This window comes from Nilaparvata lugens, chromosome 5 (assembly GCF_014356525.2).
Source record: "Nilaparvata lugens isolate BPH chromosome 5, ASM1435652v1, whole genome shotgun sequence".
NCBI lineage: Eukaryota > Metazoa > Arthropoda > Insecta > Hemiptera > Delphacidae > Nilaparvata > Nilaparvata lugens.
In genome coordinates this window covers 48285778-48307359 of record NC_052508.1, presented here as the reverse complement: position 1 = coordinate 48307359, position 21582 = coordinate 48285778, and the positions used below count along the sequence as shown (strand labels likewise).

Genomic DNA, 21582 nt, shown 5'->3' with positions numbered 1-21582 from the left:
TACGTTTTTCAAATGATAGACAAGGATAGCAAGACCAATTTTAATCAAATAAGGCCATTATAAAGTGGACCTCACTAGCTGTAAGCACTATCTACTCCTCCTGATTTAAGCAGTGGCAGTATGCGGACTTTGTGGTTCTTGACCACATGTACTATGTAAACCAACACCTTACTACTAAACTACTTTTGGATTACTTGGATTATTTAGGTTAGGTGCACACCAGTTAGTTAAGACAAGACGACAAGACATGATCAGACACGTTTAGTCACAATACTTCACATAGCTGCTTGTGACGCAACTCACACTGATTACTCATTGCAATTAGGCATGTCTTCATAAACAACTATGTGAAGTATTGTGAGTAAACGTGACTAAACGTGACTAGTCTTGTCTTGACTAACCGGAGTACGCCCAGCCTTAGAGAACCAGTTTTGGGTTTATCTTGTTGATTCTCTCCCAATCATTAATTTGATATTGTGATTGTGGAATGTGATAATAAATAGTGTATTAACTATTTCAATTATTAGCTATCAACTACCGGCTTGAGTAAACAGTGAAATTTGGAACATGAACATGAGACCTATACCTATACCATGGGATATCTTGTTATGCTACGATAGTGCTTACTACAGTAGTTGTTATTGGATTGGACGTACCTTTCAGTGACTGAGTGCGAATCAGGTGGGCATGTCATCGAGGTCATCATCGCCGTCGAGCCGCTGCCCGCTGCTGCAGACGCGACACTTGCAGCAGACGATGCAGGGCGCGGCGAGCAGGAGGAGGGGGGAGGCGACCAGCAGCAGGATGCCGAAGCCAGCGAAGATGCCGATCACCTGCGTCCGGTGCCAGATCACAGACGCGCGCGAGTGGCCCAGCTTGTTCTTGCACGGACCCTTGTCGTAGTGCCGCAGCAAAAAGTCGTCCTGAAATATGAATAGATCATGCATTTAGTTGGATTACGGCCGAAATACAATCAAAATAAATTCTTCAAGTATTTAAAAGATTTTTAATGTTCTAACATTGCTATTGTTCTAACAACCTTGATGTAAAATCAAAGCAGAAAGCCATCCTTGAGTATAATCTTTCTACCACAATGATTTTACTTATTGTCTACAAAACAATATAAATCTATAGACTATTTCTCACAAATTTAATCCAATACAATATCACATTCATCAAGAGTAAGCACACTTGAAGTGTAAGTGTTGTAAATTTATTTATTTATTCAATCATTCAGTGATTAGTAAAGTGAAGTGAAGAAGCATAATCTACTTTTAAGACTAAATATTAATAAAAATTCGGGGAAGGAACAATTTTGGGCTATGCCTATTGATCCTCCACCAATCATTTGAATGAATTGGGTATCATTGAATCAATCACCACGAATACTTACATTGTCTCCGCCACTTTTCTACATTTTCTACAATATCAGTATTCAGGTTTATATCTAGCATCATTCCCAAGATTTTTTATGATTTCATTCCTTTATGATAAATGTATTGTATTCACCAAGAACATATATTTTTCACGATTTAATGAATGTTATTTGAATAATAGAGATTGAATATTCCGGAAATTCATTACACTTCTTTGTAGCCTTGTAGCTTATTAACGATTTAGCAATGGTGCGGAGCTAGAAAATGACGAAGCTATGTGCTTTATCTAATAACAGACAAGGATATCAAACCAATGTTAATCAGGTGCTGACTTTACATGCATCCTACTAAAGCATTATCGCAGTTTCAATTCCAGTTCCATGAGAATAATAGATTCACTTTAAACCCATCTTGACAATCACAAATTGAATTGAATTTATTGCCAAAAATTACAAATACATATTTTTACAATACAATATAAATAATTATGTTGGCACTGCCAACATAAGATTCCTTGTGTGTTGGATGTGAGTTGCAGTTCACTTATTCTGTATCAATTCAGGTCAGTATATGAATTAATATACAATTGATAATGCTAACGAAGAAATTACAATGCTAAAAATTTAATCATGCTAATGAAGCTATACCTATTATACAAAAAAAAAATTTATGTCTATGTTTTTTATTTTATTTTGTAGAAAATGTAAATTAGGTTGTAATAGAACTACATAATTTTTATTATTTGCCATGAATTTTCACAATGAATAGATAAATTGCTGACGACGGTGAAAATTCATGACAAGTAAAATTATGGAAAAAATGAGAGTCTCTAGCAGTCGGTGGTAAGGACGGGACCTGGAAACATCTACAGCAGATCAACCAGCCCGACTTCTCCCTACTGAGAGGGTCTCCCATTTGGGTAGAGTGAGTGCCAAATTAATTATATTATTTTTATCTGAGGGTATATCTTGTCAATATTATTTGAAATCATATTTTATCTTTTGAAAATAATTCTTTTTAAATTATCAATAAATATTATATTATTCATTCTACATTTAATTATTTTACAATTAAAACCTTTCTCATGAGATAAAGAGTAAGATCCAAATTTAACCTCTCGTTAGCCAAGCGATATTTAACCCCTCATTTATTTGATCAGTACATCTTATTTATCAATTATAATATAACAGCATTATCTTTTATTAATTTCTGTATCCAACTCCTAGAGAGTTAGGACCTGTAATTCTTGTTGGATACAATCAATATTAATTATTTTGTTACAAATTTTAAATTACATCATAAATCAAATTAGCTCAACAAACAATTAATCAATTCCATTACATGGTGTTGGGCGTCGTTCTCATGAGAAAGAGTTTATTAATTGACAAGATTAGCCTTCAAATTATCTATTGACATTTTCATTTCAGGTCATTATCATAATTATTATATTCTGTGTTTGATCTCGTATAATTATGTCCTCTATTCTCTCAACGTACAGGGTAAATATGATAATTGTTATTATTGTTATATTGAGATGAGTAGCTCTAATTCTAGTGACTCTGAACAATCACCTAGTGAATTCGAGGTTTCATTATTACGTTTACCTATTGATTTAAAAGTAAAATCTCTGGATAAATCAGAATTATTAGAGCTAGGCAAACAGTTAGGTATTCACATCCCTCAATCTGTTAGTATTGAATACTTGAGATTCGCTGTTGACTTGGCAAAAAAAGTTTGTATTTATGTGGACCACGATTCAGGAGCTAGAGATGCTCTAAGTCGATTACTTAAGTTAGGGTCCCTGTCTCAACGCGATCGTATTATCTTCCCTATGCTAGCCGACTACGAGCGAATAGTAGGCAAGCTAGGCAGAAATCAAGAACCCATCTACGACACAGTAGCTCCCGATAACTTAGCAAAAATCCCAATTCCAGAAAATAATATGGCAGGGAATGATAAAAGACCCTTTGCGAAACCCGAAAGCTATGGGGGTACAAAGAGTGAAGACTTCAACGAGTGGTTGAAAACCTTCAATAGGGCAGCAAAAATAAATAAGTGGGATGAGGATGATAAAATCTTGTATTTACCCCTCTACCTCAAGAAAACAGCATTGGCAATTTTCGACATATTTTCGGATAAAAATGAAAACGCGACATTTCTTGATGCAGTAGGCCACTTAAAAAGTAAACTTGTAGACCCTGTTCATGAAGAGACAACCAGACAAAAACTCGAAAACAGAAACAAATTACCAACAGAAACATACACAGAATACACAGCAGATATAATAAAACTTTGTCATATTCTTGAGCCTCAAATGTCAGAGAAAAGAATAGTAGGATATGTTTTGAGAGGCTTAGACGTAGGAGCATTGCAACATGTTGCTTTCATGGACAATGCATCAGTTGAAGATTTAGAGAAAAATCTCGCCAAATATGAAAGATCTCGCTTCCTTCTAGACAAAAAGTTAGGAATGCATAATGCTTCAATCGAACAGCCTGTCCAAAAAATAAATGTAGTAGATACTTTAGAAAAGAAATTGAACGATCTGAGTATTGTTGTGAAAAATTTGAGTAGAAATGTAGGTCAATCACATAATCCTAATCCTAATAGACAGTTTGGAAATAGGAGCGGAAACGTCTTCCCACACGAAACAAATCAGAACAATTTCCAAAGACAACCTTATACAAACAATAATTACACACAATCAACATCAGTCAATTACAGGACACCAATCAACCCTAATAGGACTAGATTCTGTACATACTGTAAGAGGAATAATCACTGGAAAGATGATTGTTTTTTCTTATCAAAAAACTCGAATACAGGATCCCGAGCCTAGACGAATCGGATATGAACTTGGGATCCGGATTTGAAAAACAAAGCGCTGAATTTCCATTTGATAATTATTCTCCAAATTCAATTGATAAAGAAGAAATCACATGTAATATAATATCTTCTGTATCAATGAAAGATGAACAATCCAAAGCGATAGAATTTGTCAGGCAGTTTTTTCTCAATGCCAATAATAATCAGTTATACTCAAATGAAAGTGAAAACAATTGCTCTAACGAAATAGAAAGTGAAACCAACTTCAAACAGCTATTGTCTTCCGAAATGCATGCTCAGCACGAACTTGGAATGAATGGATCATTGACTAAAGAGAGAAGAATTCAAGTCCCAGTACTTACTATTAATGGAAAATTCAAAGGAAAAGATGTATCAATTACCATTGACACCGGTACGAACGTAAACATAGTTCAAAAAAATCTTTTAAGTAGCGATGATCTAAAACATTTGAAAAATAGTAGTATTGCTTTATCGGTAGCTAATGGTTCATTAATGCCGATCACAGGAATGATCTCGAGTGAAATTCAAATACATGACAGGAAATTCGAAGTAAATTTAGTAATTTCTGAAGACTTACAGGCCGATATTATTGTTGGAAATTCCTTCTTCTCAAAATATAAAATGAAATTAGATTATGAGAATAACATCATTTCAATGAACGATAATGGTAAAATAGTCGAATTAGACATGGATAAAGAGTGGATTTGTACATTAAATAGATTACACAACGATTCTGAAACAAATATTACAAAAGAAGTCTGCATACCCAATCCCGTAAATTTCGTCAAATGTGCTCTTGAAACAATAATCCCCGCTCAAAAAGACGTGAATGTCAAAGTCAATCTAACACAAAAATTGCTCAAAGTATCCCATTTTACTCCAAATGAATCGTTATTACATAATAAAAAATTGCATGTGCTTTGGAATGAGGATGATTTTGAAACAAACATGAGTGAAATTAGAATTTTGAATCTAGGAAGGCAAGATATAAGATTGTTGCATGAAACTATTATTGGTGAAATTGAAGGAGAAGTTTGTAATTACGACGAATCTGTTTCATTAGTAGACTCTGTACTATTCGATGGAGGAGGTTGTGAAATAGATATTAATAAAGATCTTACACCAGAGCAAAATTCCAAAGCGAAAAGACTCATCAATAAATACAAACACCTATTTTCAACAAACGAAATTGATTTCGAGGAAGCGAAATTACCCGAATACAAGTTCAAACTTACAGATTACACACCCATTGCTAAGTCACCGTACAGATTACCTATCGCTCAAAGAACAGAAATAGACAGACAAGTAGAGTTATTGATAAAGCAGGAATAGTTTGTGAAACCCAGAGTCATTATGCTTCTCCCGCATTTTTAGTTACTAAAAAAGACGGTGGATTCAGATTGGTTGTAGACTATAAAATGTTGAACGAGAAAATATTACCGGATAGATATCCCCTTCCCCTTCTTCAAACAATTTTTGATTCTCTTGACAATTCGGATTACTTTTCCACCCTAGATATCAGACAAGCATTTTTCCAACAGCCATTACACGAAGATTGTCGAAAATATGTAGCATTTGCAACTCATAAAGGGCTGTACACGTTCAAAAGACTACCTTTTGGTCTTAGAACATCTCCAAATGCTTTCCAACGAGCAATCAACCAAGTATTCAATGATTATTTGTATAGAGGAGTTTTGATTTACTTGGACGATATCATTAGCTATGGAGAATCATTTGATAAGCAATATCAACAGCTCGAGAAAACCTTGAAAAGATTGCAAGACGTAGGACTAAAATTGAATACATCTAAATGTCACTTCTTCTACCGAAAAATTAAAGTACTTGGACACACTGTCTCAAAGGAAGGGATACAACCCGCTTCCGAAACCTTGGAAGCTATCGAAAAATACCCTATACCCAAAACTGTCAAAGATGTCAGAGCATTTCTTGGTCTTAGTGGATTTTACCGAAAATTCATTCAAAACTACGCTATAATTGCAAGACCCTTAACAAATCTGATATCTAAAAATAACGAGAATAAACCAATCACTTGGGAAGAAGATCAGCAGAACGCATTCTCGGAAATAAAAAGCAAACTTTTATCACAACCCGTACTTCATCATTTTAATAATGATAAGGAGGTAGTGGTACACACAGATGCTTCTCGAGTTGGAATAGGGGGCATTATCTCGCAGCCAGATGACAATGGAAAATTACATCCAGTAGCTTTTGTTTCCAGAAAACTGACAAAACATGAAGAAAATTGGGCAGTAGGAGAGATTGAACTTCTATCAATAGTGTATTGTGTAAATTATTTCAGACAATACTTAATTGGCCGATTGTTTACAATCTACACAGATCATGCTAGTTTGCAATACTATAAAACTTGGAAAAACCCCAGTATTCGAGTCAGTAAGTTACTTATGAAATTAACGGAGTTCACGTTCGATTTGAAGTATAAACCAGGAGCCCAAATGCACGTACCTGATGCCCTGAGTAGATATCCACTAGAGAAGGATATAACTGATCTCACAAAGGACGAAAACTACAATATACTCGAAATAGAAGAAATAGACATAAAGACTTTACAGAAAAATGATGAGAGTATAAGAAAAATATATGATGCAATACGAAACCCTAATCATAGTGATACAGCTACGATTAGAAAGGCGAGAAAATACACGATCGAAAAAGACATTGTCTATCTGAAGAAATTTGATGGGCATACCAATCAATTGAAACTTCTCGTACCCCGATCTCTTATCAATAAAATCCTTGAAACATTCCATGATGATTCCTTAACAGGTGGACATACCGGCATTTATAAAACCCATGAGAAAATATCATCGAAATATTATTGGGAAAATATGTATGAAAACATTGCGAATTATGTAAGATCATGTAAAAATTGCCAAGAGAGAAAAACCCCTACTACGAAGCCTCAAGGTTTCTTATCACCCATCAAGTGTGATAGTAAGCCTTTCTCAAGTATCATGATGGACTACATCGGTCCGTTAGAGAGCTCAATGGGCTATTCATACATTCTAACGATTGTTGACTTAACGACCCGATATATTTTAGCTGAACCTTGTAAACACGCCGACGCAAATAATACCACTAAATGCTTATGGAAATTAATATACCGATTTGGCGTTCCAAAAGAAATTCGATCCGATAGAGGTACACATTTTGTAAATAAAAAAGTCGATGACCTTATGGTTGAGCTTGGAATCAAACACATATTAGGATCATCAAGTCACCACCAAAGTCAAGGTCTGGCCGAAAGAGCCAACCGGACAATTCAAGAGATGCTAACAGCTTACGTAGCCGATAATAGGAAATTGTGGGTACAAATGCTGCCGAAAGTTTTATTCGCATACAATACTTCGAAACAATGCTCTTTGAAATATACACCTTTTTTCTTATTGCACGGTTTTGAAGCCACTACTCCTTTAGATTTGAAAATCTTTCCCGAAAATGACGACGTCACTTATCATTTAGACGCGAGATTAGCAAATCTTAAAGAAGTGCGAGAACAGATACCATCAATCTTATCAGATGCACAAGAAAAACAGAAATACTATTACGATAGGAATAGAACAGATTGCATTTTTGAACCAGGAGATTTAGTTATGGTCCACGATCCTGATGTAAGACAAGGACAGTCTAGGAAATTAGTCAAAAAATATTCAGGCCCATATGAAGTAGTAAAGAAAGTAACAGATGAAGTCTATGAGATATTTTTTCCGCTACGAGGTACTTATAAAAATGTAGCTTTTCATGTAGATAAATTGAAAAAATATTTCATACGAGATCCCATCAATTAAGTGTTTATTGTTTTATTGTCTAACTGTATTCTTTATTCCAGCACTTTTCTTTATGCTAGCAATTATACCTCGCTCATCCTAAATCTTTGCCTTTCATTAATTTAAAAGACAATTGATGAGAAGAAATCGAGATGAAACATTCATGTAATTATTTATTTTCCAAATCATTGAAAAACAATATCATGCTTACAACTGAATTTTTAGAGAATTTTGTTTGCGAGATCAGTATTGACTTGTGAAGCGATCAAATCCATTTTCTCACGACTAGATATCGAGATGATTCTCAAATCACAATAGTATGCAGTTTTCAATCAATCAATTAATTAATTGGATTTCTACTTCGATGAAACAATGAAATATAATTGAGCTCTGATAGACAATTTTACTAGACATTCTAACGATGATTCATTATTAAAAGATGTGAATTGTTCTCACGTTTTTGTTTATGAATGAATGCTATTTGAAAATCATCAAATACGATTTATGCTTGAATATTATTTTCTTGACTCGTATGTAATAAAATGTTTCTCTTTTTCAGAAACGGATGATTCTTGATATAATAATTTATTTATTTATAAGATTATTTATGTGAAAACGTATATTTTAATAACAATATTATCTGTATTGATGTTAATGAAATAATCAATTCCAGTAGGTGATTACGATTGGAATATAAGAAATAGCTATTAATTTGACCATTTACATAATCTATTTGTAGGGTTTTTGGGGATTTTACTAGTAATTATTGTTTATAAAATTGATATCTTATACGAACTGTTCATTGATAGATTAATATAGAGTACTAACTGATATAATATTTTTAAAATGAATACCATAATACTTTGTTCCTTAGCATTTGTAGAAATATGTTGTACGGTATTGTCTCAAGAAATTTCTCTTTTTCACGGAGCTCTATTTAAAGAAATTCACAATGTAGTATTTTACGAGTCCACAGTTCCAATAACATTCAGTATTCCTAGGTCAAATCCTTTATTTGTTATGAGGAACCTTCTGAGTACTCCTTTAAAAATTGACTCATGTCCTTTCCCTTCCTCATCGGAGTGTGCAGTATTTGATCAGATTCATCGAACGGAGCTGCAACTTCTACAACTACAAGACGGCATTTACATTGGCAGCGATGACGACAACACTCCAGCTGAGAGCGAAAATCGACTACCACGCCGCGAACGCTCTATCGATACGATCGGGGCGGTCCTAAACTGGTGTTGCGGAGTAGCTACCGACGAAGAATTGGGCGCATACGTGAAAACCGAAACCGACATCACTTCTCATCTCAGTAATCTTCAAGACTTCGTTCACGCTGAACATGTCGAATTGATAGACAACACACGCAAGATGAACGGCATGGCAGAGAACGTGAAGAAAGTATTGAACAACATGAAGCATGACCTTATTCTTTGGCAAGAATCATTCACCCAACAGAATAAGTTTCAGAAAGGGAATACTACAACCGATGTACTGAAAACACAACTGAGGACTACTATTTTCATGTATATGATGACTCTATCTAACAACTACAATGAAATCGACATGAGATGCTACAATCAACAACTTTCTCATCACGTCATTTCAAAAGAAGACCTAAACAATCGACTTCAAGAACTCGAAAAGAAAATAAACAAGAGAAACTTCACCATATCAACAAAAGACAACGATAAAATTCGAAACTTGAAACTAACATCCTGCAGAAAATCCGACAACGAACTATTGGTTACCCTCAAAATACCAATAAAGAAGAAAAATTCAACTATTTCATTATTCCACCTGCAATCTATCCCGCTTCATTGGAATGGTCATACCTGCCGTTTGACCTCCCAACATCACCTGATACTTAGAGAAGAAAATAAACTGCAAATCCTGTCAGATGACGAAGAAGACGATTGCCAGTTCAAGCAGAAAGGCCTCTGCTTGATTCCGAGGAAAAATATGTCGAACTCCGCCACCCAAGCCACTTGTCTCCACCTTCTAACATCAGAAGCAGACGTATCGGAGCTACGAGAAGTCTGCAAATTTGATTGTAAAGCAACTGACAATCAAACCCTAATCACTCGCCTACGAGAAGACACCTTCCTATTCCACAACACCGGCAAAAAGACGACAATTCGCTGTAAAAACTCAACAACTGAGGTCCCAAGCAACAGTCCAGGAACCCTATCACTCCACATCCCTTGCAACTGCGAACTTCAAGACGACAACGGCGACGTACTGATAAGCACTCTTTATCCTTGCGACTCCCGTTCCCATCCTTCTCCAGCTATTAATAACTTAATTCCTCACATGTGGACAAATTTATCTAAATTGAGCATCCCAATTTTTAAACATGAGACTCTGCCTCAGTACTTAAACCTTTCAGAAATCTTAAATGAAAATTGGCACTTGAATTTTTCAAAATTTGAAGAGCACAACTCATTCTCAGAAGACATTTTCCATCATGTTGAAATGCCAAATAACTTTGATTTGTTAGGGGTGAACAATAAACTGATCATTTATATTATTATTGTCTGGCAAACACTGATAACTGTTATATTCTTGTATTTATGTCTTCAAAATTATATTAAGAAGAAAGCAAATCAACTGAGAGTCCCGAAACGTACTCCAATTGTGGACTACCCACAGGAGCTTTAAGAATATATTGTGTTTTAGTAAAGTAGTATGTAATGAAATCATTAAAATAATGGGTTAGGATATAGGAAACTATGCAAATAATAATTACTTATTCACTATTATTGTATCCATTTACTCTTTTATGCTATCGATTCAAATATTTTCCCAGATTAGAAGATAAACTATTTCAATTATTATTATTATTCTTATTTTCAAGGGTTCCACAATATTATTTTGCTTACTCGAATACTATTCGGACTTGATGTTTAATTTTTGCATTATGATTCAATTTTATTACTTTCGTAGATTTTGTAGGTTTAATTTTATTCATCAATATAATTGAAATTTTTCCATTCAATTCTTATTCAGATATGAATGTATTGAATTGTTGATTTGAAGTTGATTGATGTGTTAGGCTAAGTTTGATTTTTATGAATTAGTTCACTATAATGTAATTTATATCACTTGCATTTAGCTTATGAATTGGCACTCACATAGATTTAAGGTATTCATTGAAAGTTATGTTACATATAAATATCCAATTAGAATAATATTGTGAATAATAATAATAATAATTTTAGCTTGCGGTAATTTTGACTTTAATTTTTGAAATATTATTGAAATGTGTAAAAATTAACTTAGAGAGATGCCGTTTTTTCGATAACTTCGGGCCGAAGTTTAGGGGGACCCGGGGATGTAATAGAACTACATAATTTTTATTATTTGCCATGAATTTTCACAATGAATAGATAAATTGCTGACGACGGTGAAAATTCATGACAAGTAAAATTATGGAAAAAATGAGAGTCTCTAGCAGTCGGTGGTAAGGACGGGACCTGGAAACATCTACAGCAGATCAACCAGCCCGACTTCTCCCTACTGAGAGGGTCTCCCATTTGGGTAGAGTGAGTGCCAAATTAATTATATTATTTTTATCTGAGGGTATATCTTGTCAATATTATTTGAAATCATATTTTATCTTTTGAAAATAATTCTTTTTAAATTATCAATAAATATTATATTATTCATTCTACATTTAATTATTTTACAATTAAAACCTTTCTCATGAGATAAAGAGTAAGATCCAAATTTAACCTCTCGTTAGCCAAGCGATATTTAACCCCTCATTTATTTGATCAGTACATCTTATTTATCAATTATAATATAACAGCATTATCTTTTATTAATTTCTGTATCCAACTCCTAGAGAGTTAGGACCTGTAATTCTTGTTGGATACAATCAATATTAATTATTTTGTTACAAATTTTAAATTACATCATAAATCAAATTAGCTCAACAAACAATTAATCAATTCCATTACAAGGTATTTCAGCTTTGAGCATAAATAATCAATGTGCTTGTTCCATTTAATATTTTGATCTAATAGTATACCTAGATATTTAATTGTTTGCACCCTTTTTAATGTTTTATTATGAACTTCTGTATTATCTGTAGTGTTTTCATTGCTATTATTTGCTGTTTCTATTGTAAGACTTAAATCAGTTGCTGGTTGTCCAGTTATATTGGGTGAAAAAGTGATGTACTTAGTTTTATCAGCATGCAAAGTCAATATATGGTCTTGCAGCCATTTTTTAACTGTAATTAGGTTTCTATTTGCTATATTGAAGGTTTCTTCCCAGCTTTTGCAACTGAAGATCAAAACAGTATCATCTGCAAAAGACAGAGTAGTGCAATTTTGTAGGTTTATTTTGAGTAGGTCATTCACATACAACAGAAACAGAATTGGTGATAACACCGAACCTTGAGGCAAGCCGAAACCTGATGAATATTTAATATCAGTTTGACCATGTAGATGTAGGTATTGTTTACGTTCAGTTAAGTATGAGGCAAATAAATCATTTGCTACGTCTCTAATTCCAGTCCTATCTAATTTGTTTAATAGTATATTGTGAGGTATGGTATCAAAAGCCTTTGATAGATCCATGAATACTGCAAGAGTTTTTCTATTGCTATTGAAGTTGTCAAAAATTATTTTATTCAAGTGGATGACTGCATCTTTGGTAGACTTATTTTTTTGGAAGCCAAATTGCTTTTTATCTATTATATTTTCTTTTTCCTAAAAACTCATAATTCTGTTTTTTAGTATTTTTCCCAATACTTTAGAAAGGTTACTTACTAAGCTTATAGGTCTATAATTTTCTGGTTTTTTTAAATCTCCGGTTTTAGGTATTGGTATGATTCTGGCTTCTCTGAATTTTTTGGGGAAATATCCTTTATTTAAACATTTGTTGAATATATGTTTTAAGGGTTCGGTTATGTATTGAGCAATTTTTTTATGAAAGGTCCTGTAAGGTTATCGGGTCCAGGTGTAGATTTGTTTTTTAACTGATTTATAATTGTCAATATTTCATTTGAGTTTGTGGGGTTGAGAAAGATACTGTGCCGACATGAATTAGATAGCGAGTGTGGAACTGGGATATTATCAACATTTACTGCTATTTTTTTGGCAAATGATACACCTACATTAGCAAAATAATCGTTAAGTATATTTGCATCAAGGCTAATATCTTTGGTGTTTTTCTTCGTTTCAAGCAGTTCGTTAAGGTATTCCCAAGTTTTCTTTGCATTATTCTTATGTTCATCAAACTTCTCATTGAAATAATCTATTTTTGATTTTCTTATTAAATTATTTAAAGTATTTCTGTAGTTCTTATATCGGGTTTGTAATTCAATATTGTTCAGTTGTCGTGAGAGTTTCCTGTGTAATTTGTCTCTTTCTCGGATTGCATTGACTAGACTGGGTGTTTATTTATTTATACATTGATACATAGGTTACAATATCACTCACATGCAACTATGAATGATTGGGTAAGGAACAACAGGCTTAAAGCCCAAAACTGTTCCTTTCCCAAATTTAGATAGAAATTGTCCAAAAATAGGTTATGTTTACACTTCACGATTTTTGTCCAATTTTGAGTCCAAAATATTGATAAACTAGAAATTTAGAATTTAGGAAAGTTGAAAACCAATTTAAATAAGAATACTTCACTAAATCATCACTAATAACTGAAAAATACTGTATTATTAATTGAAAATTTTAAAACGTGAAAAAAACTCAAACTTACTCCAAAAACAACAGCTGTCAATTTTTTCCATTTTTCCATTTGTCAAATGTTATCCATTTTTTTAGTGAATTATTTTTTTTACTTAGTCTTATTGTTTTTGTTCTTTTGTGTGTTAGTTGTGTCAATTTTTCAATGAAATTACTAACCATTTGATCGATATTTTCGGTGCTGTAAACATCAGACCAGTTTTCAACCTGTAAGTCGGCTATTAATTCGTCAAAATCAGTTACAGTTTTAGTCCATAACTTCTCTGTTACCGTGTTATTTTTCATGGCTTCACTCAAGTGCAGTGAAATACTGTAGTGATCTGTTATATTAGTTTTAATAATCACGCCACGCTGCAGGTCTCTATTGTTTCCCCCCTCCTTAAAAAATATCATTATTAAACATAGCTCTAATATAATCTTAACCACTTATATCTTAAGCACAAATATATCTTAACCTAATACATCATATTTCTGAATAGGCTACAAACGATTTGGCAACAGTGCGGCGATGAAAATGGATAGAGGTATCTGCTTTCTCTGATAACACACAATTTGTTAACGTTAGGAAAGAATAGAGCAATAGAGCTATGTGCTTTATCTGATAACATACAATGATAGGAGAACAGTGTTAATCACATGCTTACTTTGAAACTACCGGAATCTCACTATAGGTATAGAAATTAAATTTATATTTGAGTATAAATTAATATCCAGGGTTACTTATTATTATTAAAACTATTGAATATTTAATAATTCTAAAAAGTTATTGTGTTTTTAAAAAAAGTAAAAAGTGTTTTTGATGTAAAGAGGGTAATATGGGGGTATACGGAGGGTACTATGTATGGGGAGTCTGACCTCACTAGGCGTCAAACCTGCAAATTTTAGAAATCATTCTGAAATCTATATTAGTTTTATGTTATGTCTGGAAACTGTGGTCATGCGTTGTTCAGGGATGTTCCTAGCTATCAAACTAGGAGAGTGACATCTGATTTACTAAGACTTCCTAAATCGTATACCACTTGTTTCCAGAAATCGTTTGCATTTCTCGGCCCTAAGTTTTTCAACAATATTCCTCTTGAAATTAAGAGAACACAAAATCGACTTGTTTTTAAAACAAAAGTTCTTGGATGGCTTAGAGGTCTTATGCCTGACTATCTAGAGACCTTATTCAATGTGGTTTCTTAGTTAAAATACTCTGATAATGGTGGCTATGCATTGGCTAAATGAGCTGGAATTGGAGAGTGAGCATGGTTAGTGTGAATGTGTGAATGATTGGTTGCTAATTTTTCTTTCTTTCTTCTTTTTATATTTTTCTACTTCTCTATAAATTCATAAATTATCAGATATTCATTCCTGCTCGCAGACGTAGAGTTTTGTACTCTCAGCAAGCAGTATTTTTCTATCCAAATTCACAAATTAGTCCTGGTTTAGCATGTTCGAATTCTTGTCTGATGTTATTGTTATTTGTTTAATAAATTAGACTTTTATGTACTTTATAAAATATTAACTTATTACTCTAATATTGTTAAGCTGTATTATTTTTTTCTCATAATTTGTAAGTATTGTGAATTGGATTGAATAAAATTTGAATTTGAATTTGAAATTTGAATTAGTTTCATTTTATCGAAATTGACGTCATATGAAGAATGATTAATGAATGAGGTTGAGGCACTCACATCGAGCGAGGCGAGACAGTACCAGCAGAAGACATGCTTGCAGCGTTTGCACATCATCTGCGCACAGCCCTCGTCCTTTTCGATGGGCACTGCGCACATGGGACAGCACTTGATGAGTTCCGAGTCGAAGGTGAGCTGCTGTTGAGCCAGCTGGTCGGGCCGACATGCAATGTCAAGGCCGTGCCACGGCGCACGACACGACGAGCAGAAGTCGGCCGCACACGTCGGACAGTGTACCGACTGCGGCTGGCAACCGCCCACTGATGTGCCTACAAAACACGTTCATACAAAATTGTAAAAATGAGCCTACACAACATCTAATAAGTCATTCATAGATAAATGTACAAGAGCACACGAAACACAGTCATCATCATACCATAGTCCATGTAAAGAATACTCATTCTCTGTATTATTATTACTATTATTCAAATATGTTTTTATCATTGAAGATGAATTGAATTGAAAAATAATCAGTTATTTATCAAACCATTTGCTTAGAGGGGCATTTATCATGCAACGCAATTATATTCCCCATCCAAGTGAAAATAAATTCTCATTTAAAATATGGTAGAGGATGTTTATTCTAACTGAATTTTCTTACTCACAGGTATCGATTATGCTCAACATTATGTTCAGTTTTATACCACATCCACACTAATACCAATGCATAGAAATGACGATGAGCGCCAGAGTGTGGGTGGGTGGTTTGTCAGCATTGCCCCACTTGGGTTAAGGTTGTGCATTCAATAATTAAAAAAAAGTTTTTCTTTTTATAATCTCTTGAACAGGTTTTTAGGACATTTTTATCAGCTTCTGTTAGCAAACAATAGGGCTTCAAAAGTCACTTTTTGAGGCAGATGGTACACATACCCTACAAAAACTACTGGTCGGAAAAATTTGAGAAAAATATGCAAGTCTCCTCTTCAATATAGCAGAAATTACGTCAACTTTGTTTTTGAAAATCTGAAAAAATTAAATTTTTATGCATTTTAAACTCCTTTTTCACATTCAATGTTCGTTCTATAGACTTAAAATTCATAGAAACTTGTAGCACTGTTCTTGATGAATAAAGTTGATGCTCAAATTTCTTTTATAGACACAATAATAGCCGCTGGTATGTGTACCTTTAAAGCACGGGTTTACGCCTGCTATGCTCGGGCAGCAAGTGAATAGTACAGCTGGAGCGATCTAGCGGAATTAGTTTGTCCCTAGAGCTAAGCGTCGACGTTAACTGAATTTTCTTACGCACAGGTATTGATTATGTTCAACATTATGTTCAGTTGTATACCACATCCACACTAATACCAATGCATAGAAATGACGATGAGCGCCAGAATGTGGGTGGGATTTGTCAGCATTGCCCCACTTGGGTTAACAAGGAACTGTGTAGTCATTTCACTAAGTAATAGCATTAAAAATCAAAGGAGACTGTTAGGGACATCTCCTTGGTGTATCTCAATGCCCCACCAAATTTCAGGGTTTTCTCTCAATTCATTTCAAAGTAATGAGTATTCAAAAATTAGGTTCAAAAAGTTGAAGGCCGAAAGTTTTTTACAACCTTTTAATTTGTAAGTAAAACACTAGAAAATCATGATTTAAATGTTGAATACTTGATTATAGTTGGAAATTATACTTGAAAAATGTGCTTAATAATTGCACACTTGGAAATTATTCTTGATAATCAAAATGAAGTAAAAATATAAATATATTTGAATTTTTTCAAATACCGTATATGGGAAATAAGAAACACAACATATAACATGATAAACAGGTTATACACAACAAAATAGTAACAAAACAAAGACAAAAACTGATTAAGTACGAATTTAACAGTTATGTTTCTTATTACCCCCGAAGTTTTGTTCGATTGGTATCCTTTTTCACAATAATAAAAATAGCTGAAAGAAAAACAAAAAATTGGAAATGGTTTGATGAAGAGAATGGGAGAAAACTAAGTAGTAAAGTTAGGAAAAGTAAAAATTTCCGCAAAACATGACTTTGGGTAGTAAAGTTTTTTCAAGGATCCACTTGAAGTATAGATTTTCATATCAAAAAAGTTTTTGAATCCTTTGAAATTTTTATACGATATGTAGGGAGGTTCAAGGTAACTATGTGAATTTATACACAATTTTAAACACATACATAAATTTTGAAAAAAATATCTCTTGTTCCCTCACTCTCCTCTAGCACTTATGAATTAAGGATTTATTTTTAAATTTTTAAAAATTGCAAGTTACCGCCAACAGAGCAGACAGTGCAGACGGTCTCGCAGCCGGCGCGCGGACACCAGGTGCGACTCTTGTCGAGCTCGACCTCGCGGTTGAGGCGAAAGCGCTTGTGCTTGTCGAGGGTGTCTGCGCTGACTAGACGCTCCATCTCGGCCATCGTAATCACTCCCTGCTGCTCGCACAGTGCGTCCGGACATGAGATCTCATACGCTCCCTCGTTGATCTCGAACTCCACGTAGGCGCGCATGCACTGAAGTCACAAACAAATCGTTTTCTATTCATGTCTCATAACATCAATCAATTAAATTTCATTTATTCAAGGAGTTGCATACAAAAGACAAGCTTCGCAACATTGAATCGTAACAATCAATAATAAACTTTCTTAATTTTGTACCCTCAAGACATCCACACATACATCCACTGTATATGTCGCTCCTTTTAACAGAACTTCCCTTATCCTTCCGGTCATCTTTGGAAAGTTGGAAAAATCTTTAAAATTATATGAGAGTCTATTTTTTTATTGCGCAATAGTGTGGGCATTTCTGCAGAATGATTAGTCTATGTGCCGGGTAACCGAGGATCGAGCCACCACTCCTCGTAACATTACTTGATACAAACATGTTTGAATAATGGCAACAAAAACACAGAGAATAAATTAATATTCTTCACATGGGCTATAGTGCCTGTGTGCGGAGAAGAGTCTGAATCGATTTATCTCATACAATAGTGAGGTCCAAGTTATAATGACAGTTTTATTATATTGGTGTTCCTATCCTTGTCTATTATTCGACAAAGCAGACAGCCCTATCATTTTCTACTTCTGAAACGTTGCCAGATCGTTTTTCAAATTCAAATTAATTTATTTCCTTTTCAATGATACAAACATGTTTGAAACATAGTAACAAAAATACAGAAAATGAATATTATTTACATGGGCTATGGTGCCTGTGTGCGAAGAAGAGTCTGAAACGATTTATCTCATTCAACAATATAGAAAGATGATTAAAAAATATCTAAACTCAATTATTAAAACTTATTATTTGATCATAAAAAATACATTTTCTTGACGAATATAATTATAATTGATCATATTTATCAAGAATGAACAGTTTATATTTCATCAGATATACCGCTATCAGCTATCTTCTATAGAAGGCAGTGTCAAGGAAGGAAGACGCTGTTCTCCTATCTTTCACCACTGCCATTATAACGTGAACCATACACTGTAGAAATAATTCAAATAAGTTTGTAAAAAAGAGAAAGAGGAGCTATATCCCAAAAGGGCAAGCTTTAATCATGGGTGAGGTGACTCGCAGATGGGAGAGTATTAATGAAAAAAAATATTTTCATTTATGTCTCATAACATCACCAGAACCATTAAGTACCTAAAAGAATGCACTATGAAATAAACGAAGCAGAATTGGGCAAGTGGGTTCGTAGTTGGGAAAACATGAATGTATAAAAACATTCTAACTGTCTGAAGGTCGAAACGATCGTCACTACCAATAGTAAGTGCATTTACACATCATAAGGGCCGGTTTCCGAGCTCGTGATTTAGCTAAGTCCTAGACTTTAAACAGCTGGAGTCAGAAAATTGGTTTTACAAAACGGGGCGTAGTCGCAGTCATTGTCATAGTCACGTTTCAATTAAATTTCGAAAAACTAGAAAGTTGAACACAAAATAAAATAAAAAGAAAATAGTGTAGTTTCAGCTATTTTGAATTATTTGGGAATGTCTAATTTCGTCAAGGAAAAACGTTTCCAATTTATAGAAATGAGAAAATAAAAACTACGACTAGTGTTATAAAAGCTGATACTACGGAAAGCCAATTTTCTGACTCCAGCTGTTCAAAGTCTAGGACTTAGCTAAATCACGAGCTCGGAAACCGGCCTAAGTGTTTTTAAAATTCAAGTTAACATACATCTATTCCTTGAACAATGTAACATCTTATAACGATTTGGGAGAAGACAGTTTTGTTCTACTTATGTTGTTTCAATCATAATAGTATTATGAATTGAACAAGAACACTGTTGAGTGCGCTGAACCACGTATCAAGGTAGCTTTCTTCCACTAAATTAAATATATTCTGATAAAGTATTTTAATAGGGCTACTTGAACTGATTAATTATTATAGAAATCACATAAATAAATAATTCATTTCCAAAGAATCATTTAGTTTTCGAAGTAAAGGTATATCAACTGATAATGGTTTATATAGAAAAGTATAAAAAGGGTTCTAGTGATTTCTATAATAATTAAATTAATTAAATATAATACAGTTCACTCCAATCTTGGTGAATTTTACGATCTTTGACAGAAACAAGTATGTAATATATATAATTATTCTCTTTAGTGGAGCTGACCTCGATGCAGAATACACAGGAGCACTGCTGCAGAGTCCACATGCTGGAGGGAGGAAGCTCAACGAGGCACAGCTTGCAGAGGGCGGGCGACGCTGGCTTCACCTGCACAAACCCTCCAGTCACTGTGTCTATCGAGTACCTGCAACACACAAAGCGCAAACTCACTTATTATCGAGGCTGATAAGATTGTTAAGTTATTCAATTCATTGATAGGTTGTTGTTGTAATGGCCTAGGATGACTACAGTGAGGTCCACGTAGTGATGTGGATCGGGAATATTCCCAGTGGGAAGGAACTTATGATTTGGTAATATTTCCGAGGCCAAGAAATTTTGGGAATTTATGGGAACTTGAAGAAATTTATAAAATTGTTCTAAAAATGGTTGAAATTGATCAATCCCACTCATATTTTACATCAATATAATCAATAAATCATCATTCTATTTGATATTGATCAAGCTCAGCCACATTTTACATTGATATAATCAATAAAATCATCATTCTTTGAGCCTGTTTTTGCTCACTCACTCACTGTCTTTTAAATACTCGTATAGTCCAGTCAATGAAAGATTATAGAGGGAAAAATTTTTGACCCCGTAGCTCTTTTAAGGGTAGTAAGGGGGTAAACATATAAAAAATCTTCACTCCTACCCCCTGTGCTAAGTTGGTGGGGGTGGTTTGAAAGTGCCATATTTTGTTTTTTGCATATATCTCGAAAAATATGCGTCTTTCGGAAATGTTTGTCGAACACAATCATAATATTAAAGCTCACAAATTATCCTACAAGTTTCATTTCAAACATTTTTCCATATCTCTCATAGTTTTCTAGGTATGAGCTCTCTAAGGTATCACATTTTGAAGAAAACCCTTCCGGCTCCGATTTTTTCATCTTTTTGGCCTTATAACTTTTTAACAATTCATTGATAAAATCCGTGCTAATCATGGGCTCATAAAGCATCATATTCTCTTCAATTTCATCTATGGTCTCATTATTTTACGCATCTCCCAACGATTGTTGCAGCCGTTATAGTGTTGAGTGTGAAATCTTCAGTTTAACAACAATAGATCAATTTTCAGGGAAATTGGGAGGGAATGTTTGGAACACAATATTTGACTTCGCAGTTTTGTTTGAACTAGTTAGAAGGTGAACATATCAAAAGTCCTCATCCCTACTTCTTTAGCTTAAGGGATGAGGGTAGTTTAAAAGTTGATTTTTTTTCATTTCTGGCTGACATGCATGTAACTGGGGAAAATGCATTTCAGCGACATGGCCAACGGAGTAAAAATGAAGGTAGATAAATTTCCTACAAGTTTTGTACAGTAGAGTTTTGTGATATCTTCTTTTGTTTTTGAGATATTCACTTTTAAAAGTGTAAAATCTTTGAAAAGACAGTTATTCTTCCAACTTTTTGCACGTTCAGGGCTTATTACTCAACAACAATGCATCGAAAAAATGTAATTTTTTTACACATGGGGTGGGAGTGAGGACTTTTAATATGATTACTCCCTTACTATCCTTGAAAGAAGAGCTACGGGGTCAAAAATTGTGTTCCAAAATTTTCCCTCT

The 21582-nt window shown here is 33.9% G+C and overlaps 2 protein-coding genes across 4 annotated transcripts in view; one reads left to right on the top strand and one right to left on the bottom strand.

The window, feature by feature from the left end:
- LOC111059359 overlaps nucleotides 1–21582 on the bottom strand; it is a 100581-nt gene that overhangs the window by 5486 nt on the left and 73513 nt on the right. For all 3 annotated transcript variants that reach the window (XM_039428489.1, XM_039428491.1, XM_039428490.1), the window contains exons 7-10: nucleotides 20018–20156; nucleotides 17663–17903; nucleotides 15426–15694; nucleotides 657–923 (exon numbers count right to left, since the gene is read on the bottom strand). In XM_039428489.1, the coding sequence (XP_039284423.1) occupies nucleotides 678–923; nucleotides 15426–15694; nucleotides 17663–17903; nucleotides 20018–20156 (895 nt within the window). In that variant the 3' untranslated portion in view covers nucleotides 657–677. The remainder of the gene's footprint in view (nucleotides 1–656; nucleotides 924–15425; nucleotides 15695–17662; nucleotides 17904–20017; nucleotides 20157–21582) is intronic.
- On the top strand, nucleotides 3233–11895 carry LOC120351395. The gene is made up of 2 exons (XM_039428495.1): nucleotides 3233–3861; nucleotides 9926–11895. The coding sequence occupies exons 1-2, from the start codon at nucleotides 3319–3321 to the stop codon at nucleotides 10694–10696; spliced, it is 1314 nt and encodes a 437-aa protein (XP_039284429.1). The 5' UTR covers nucleotides 3233–3318; the 3' UTR covers nucleotides 10697–11895.